Genomic DNA, 4692 nt, shown 5'->3' with positions numbered 1-4692 from the left:
CAGCTCTGGTTATGTGGTATTATTACATTAACTGAATAATAAAAAGCAGTTTAAAAAATAGCAAACAAGGAAACAAAATATATTTCCCACATCTTTACACTTCAAAAGCATTGCTTCCAATCTTACAAAATAACAACAGCAGATTTCCTTACTTGCTTCCTGGTCATAATACATATTTATACAAACTAGTACAAGTGAGCACATGTCATTCTGGAAGCTCCAGCAAATTCAGATCTCACCAAAAAGCCCAAAGCAAGACGCATGAGGACACAAGGGTGTTGGATGCTGCAACCCCTGCAAGGAGCCTGGCTATGAGCGAGTGTACTGCACTGCGCTGTACTTGGTGACCCTGGAAGACTTGCTCAGTGTGGCACTGGCAGGAGGTGGCCCTTCCAAGTCGGAGCCTGCCAGGTTAAGCGGGGAGTCTGTAATCAACACATGCTCTTGCCTCCCAGAGCTGACACCTCCTGCTGCCTGTTCAGCTCTGCTCTGCAGGCCTGAGGCTGTCACCACCCTTTCATTCGCCATCACACCACGTTCTTCTGTCAAAGTGGGGAAGCTGAGTGAGTCCTGCTCTGCAGCGGGCACAAGCACCCTCTCTCGCTCCCTCACCACGACATACCGGGAGTCAGGAAGATCCTGAACTGCCAGAACTCCTGGCCCTGCACCCGCTGACTTCACTATCCTCTCCGTAACCACCACATTATTTCCATGTGGCAAATCAGGGATTTTGACCATACCCTGAATGCTTGATGCAGGTGCCAACACTCTCTCCGTCACCACCACGTTCTCCTTGAACTGGGGGTCTAGAAAGACAGCGCCTGAGTGGGCAGCAGCCCCTGCAGAGTAGGATGTTTCTGTCATGGTGACATTGGTCTCCGAGTGGGCTGTGGAAAGGGGCCGGGCATTGTGCTGCTTTGGCATTGTGGATGAAAAGGTTGTTTCCGTGACCACCTCCTTGGACAGGATGTCTTCTCCTGTGCCACTGCCTGTATGCACCGGCAGAGTGGGCTGGGAGCAACTGCCTGAGGCAAAGGCTTGTTCGGAGCTGGAAGCATTCTGCTGGCCTACAAACCCTGACTTGGCATCATTAAGACCCAAAGCTGATACATTCTTGGAGCCACCATCTTTCATGCTGATCTGTCTGCCTATGCATATTTCTGCTAGAGTCTTAAATTTGTCCCCTAAATCATCAAGGAAACGGTCATCAAGATCCCCCTCAATAAAGCTGCAGCAGCCAACTGAGCCATGAGGGGAGCCTGATTCTCCCTGTGAATAAACCAGGAGACAGTCTTTTGCAGCTTGCTCTTCATCTTCATCGGCAAAAGAGACAGCTTTCTACAGACAGAAAAAAAGCAAGCAAAAGTTCATTAATGCCAGCTCTAAACATAGTAATTTAGAAAAATCAGGAATGATTGGTCAAAAAGATTGAAATAAAAAAATTAACAGAACCCACAGAAACTACCAGCCAAATGAAGGCAGTACCTAAGAGGGTTGTTTTCTTTTTTAAAGTTAGTCTGAACTTGACAGTACACTTGATGAGAAGAAAACTCTGAGATTAAATTGAGAACTGTGGACACTATCACCACCTGCTGCCATTCCTACCAGTAATTGTACCATTTTTGATACTGTTCAATCTTCACAAAGAGATTGTATTTTGGTTCACTGAATGAACTTCACCTCTAACTAGGTGTTTGTGGGAGAATGCCAAAACCATACCTGAGAGTATCCTAACACTTAAACAAGCATTTAATGAATACATTAAATGTTTGTTTAAGTGCTGACATGTTATCACCTGCCATGGCCCTTTTCACTAGCACAGCCTGCAGGATCACACCCAAGATGTCTAAGAGCAAACAAATAAAAAAGTTAAATGGATTGGTAAGTACAGATACACAGTCTAGCAGGTAAATTTTTAGGTTCCATGCAGGCCACTTGGCAACAAGGAGGGCTCACGGGTTCTGACTACAGTGTTTCCAGGGCCAGTTCAGTTTGAAAGCAGCATCTGCAACAGACCTTGCTGCAGTGCTAACACAAATATCTGTGTATATGCTTGCATCATGTTCCAGTTCCAGAAGAACATGCTCCAGTTTCAGGAGTCAAGACAGCCAAATCCTCTGGACCTGTGAACCAGCTTTACCTAATACAGTTCCTGCCTTGTGCTCAGAACTACCTTTTTACCACATTTGAAGTTCTAGAGAGCATATTAGCTCAGGCGTCTGTGTAATGTATCCAGACCCAAACTGTCCCTGTGTGTTTATCTCCATTTGATCCTGGAAGCAGGCACATGAACAAAGATGATGCTACATAAATCACCACATCTGAAACTATTCAGTTGAGTTACTTGTCTGTTTCCCCATCCCTCACCTGTATAAATAAGCCTCCCAAAAGTTGGACCGAGTATGACCTTTACTAGGCCCTCCTGCAAGAATTCATCAGGCAGCTATGCTTAAAGTAAGTCTTAATGATAGCAAGCACAAAGAGTGCTCCATACTCAGCACAAAGAGTGCTTGCTACTAAGAAAGCAGATTGCTACTGTTCCACCTGTTCACCCAGAAGACCAGTACCTAGAGGTCTCAGAGACATACAAGTATCTAGAGCACAAGTCCTTCCCTGGCCTGAGGTGGTGATTCAAATCTGCACAGCTACAACCCCCCCACACCCTCCCACCCCTCCCCCCCACGAAACCACATCAGCAGCCAGCTGTGGGGTGTGAAGCTGTTTTGTTTGTACAGGTGATGGCATATGGAAGTGAAACTTTCGCTATAAGGAGCTCACCAGCCCAAAGATTCATGATGTACATTATGCAAAGGAATTCTCCTGCTGCAATGAGTAGGAACAGCCTATTGGCCAATGGTTAGACCAGTAAAAAAAAAAAAAAAAAGCTAGAAAGGGGATTGCAACATGTGCCTCATACACTTTTGATGAATGGCACTTTACCCAGGCTGCTGGGCAAACAGACAAGTCAGCGCCTCTTACTTCATCAGCTACTTTGAAAGTGCAGACCCACCCTCTAGTGTATGACATCTTTAGCTTATCTTTCACAAAGCTGCTCTGTGGTAAAGTTTGTAGCTGTGACTCATGATGAGTCACAGGTGCCTCCCTACAGGCCGGTATAATGTGCTTAAGTCCCTGAGATTTAGATCACATAGTCTTTCTCATGGCTTTTTACTGGGTAAGGGGCTCCTTTGGTCATTGCTGAATATTCTGGATCCCATCCCCAAGTACCTCCCTTGAGAGAAACACCTACTTGGGAGACACCTTTCAAGCAATGCAGTGCTACAAGACTGAGCACTGCCATGCTCTAAGTCCCACATGTGAACCCAATCCAAAAATCCTTAAAGCCCCAACTCCTCATGAACACAACACTGGTGACTGTACCGAGACTATTTATACATATATATCTACTCATCTGGGTTTGTAATAACATGAACAACACTTCACAATGCTGAGTGTAAATATCAAAATACTGTTTTTTTGGGTCAAATGCTTACGTCATTGAAGTAGTCTCTTAAAAATTCTTCATTCATGGCTCCTGCTGCTCCCACTGCAAGTCCTCCTCCAGACACCATTGTTTTGCCTCCTACACCCCCCCGCCCTTCCCCCCAGCCGCTCCAGCTGCCATGGCTCCATACTCAGCACCAGAATGAAGATGTCTTTGCTCTTCCCATCTCTCCTTGGTAATAGTGCTGCGATGCTCCCCTAGATGAGAGGCAGAGCTGCCTGCTCCTGTTACAGTTTCGTCTCCACTCATTCCTACTGCCGCTGCTGCTGCTGTTGTTGCTCCTCTCAAGTTCCCCACTGCAGTGGCTGGAATGAAGCTTAGCACTGGCTACATAAATAAAACAAATTAAGATGTGACATGAAAGCTGTGCTGTCTAGCACGTGGAACTCACCAAACCAGCACTAGGGCTGGGTGGGACGTGGGAAGGTGCTGCCTTACGACTTGTTTGAATTCGCACTTATACATGTTGCTGCAAACAGTAAATGGCCTCCTAAAATAGGATCCAGCTTCCAGAAATGTGTTCCCAAGGAGGACCATGGAAATGGCTGCCTATATTGTTTTCTTGAAACTCAGAGGGTTGGAAGTTTGGGTTGGAAAACCCAAAACCCCACTACCACCACAAAAACCCAAACCAAAACATGACCAAAAAAAGGCTTACAAAACTCTAGGGTGCTCAATTTTTCCAAGAAAAACTGTCCAGTTTACCTCAGACACAAAATGATAAGTCTGCGCTGCCTGACACCTCTGTGGTGCTGCCTGGCCCTTTCTTCTTTTCTAGCTGTTTGGCTTCCCTGTTAATTATTTTTAATTAGAATTTGGTGTGGGCCTTGGCCCTAAATCAAATTCTTTTACTTTTTGTTTCTTTGTTATTGTGCAAAAGCATTTCAATGTCATGTCCTTTTTTTGAAAACTGTGGTTTGTAGCATAACAACAAAGAACAAACTTCTCTCAGCGTTCACTGGTCCCTCTGCAGATTTACACTTTTTCTGCCTTTTTCTTGTTTGATTAAAAATTTCCTCTGTTTAAAAAAGCAAATACACGGGGAAGTAATCTAAAACAGTCTGAAACTTTAAACCAGCTTTATAACTCATTCTTTTGCTGCCTTACCATGCTCCCAAAGGGGAGCAGAACATTCCAGGCTTGCAAATGCAAATGCTTCACTCTCTATAGAATGGATGTTTTTCCCA

The 4692-nt window shown here is 45.1% G+C and overlaps 1 protein-coding gene across 1 annotated transcript in view; it reads right to left on the bottom strand.

Annotated features, from left to right (window-relative positions):
- Positions 1-309: 309 nt before the first annotated feature.
- The window catches only part of DSG2 (desmoglein 2), a gene marked incomplete at its 5' end in the record, with an annotated part of 14007 nt that continues 9624 nt past the window's right edge, over positions 310-4692 (bottom strand). Inside the window, 3 exon segments of the mRNA XM_009076073.1 lie at positions 310-1338; positions 3495-3604; positions 3607-3832. Coding sequence (XP_009074321.1) covers positions 310-1338; positions 3495-3604; positions 3607-3832 — 1365 coding nt within the window.

This window comes from Acanthisitta chloris, unplaced genomic scaffold (assembly GCF_000695815.1).
Source record: "Acanthisitta chloris isolate BGI_N310 unplaced genomic scaffold, ASM69581v1 scaffold3416, whole genome shotgun sequence".
Lineage (NCBI taxonomy): Eukaryota > Metazoa > Chordata > Aves > Passeriformes > Acanthisittidae > Acanthisitta > Acanthisitta chloris.
Note: the sequence above shows the minus strand (reverse complement) of the source record. Positions and strands in the feature narration are given on the sequence as shown.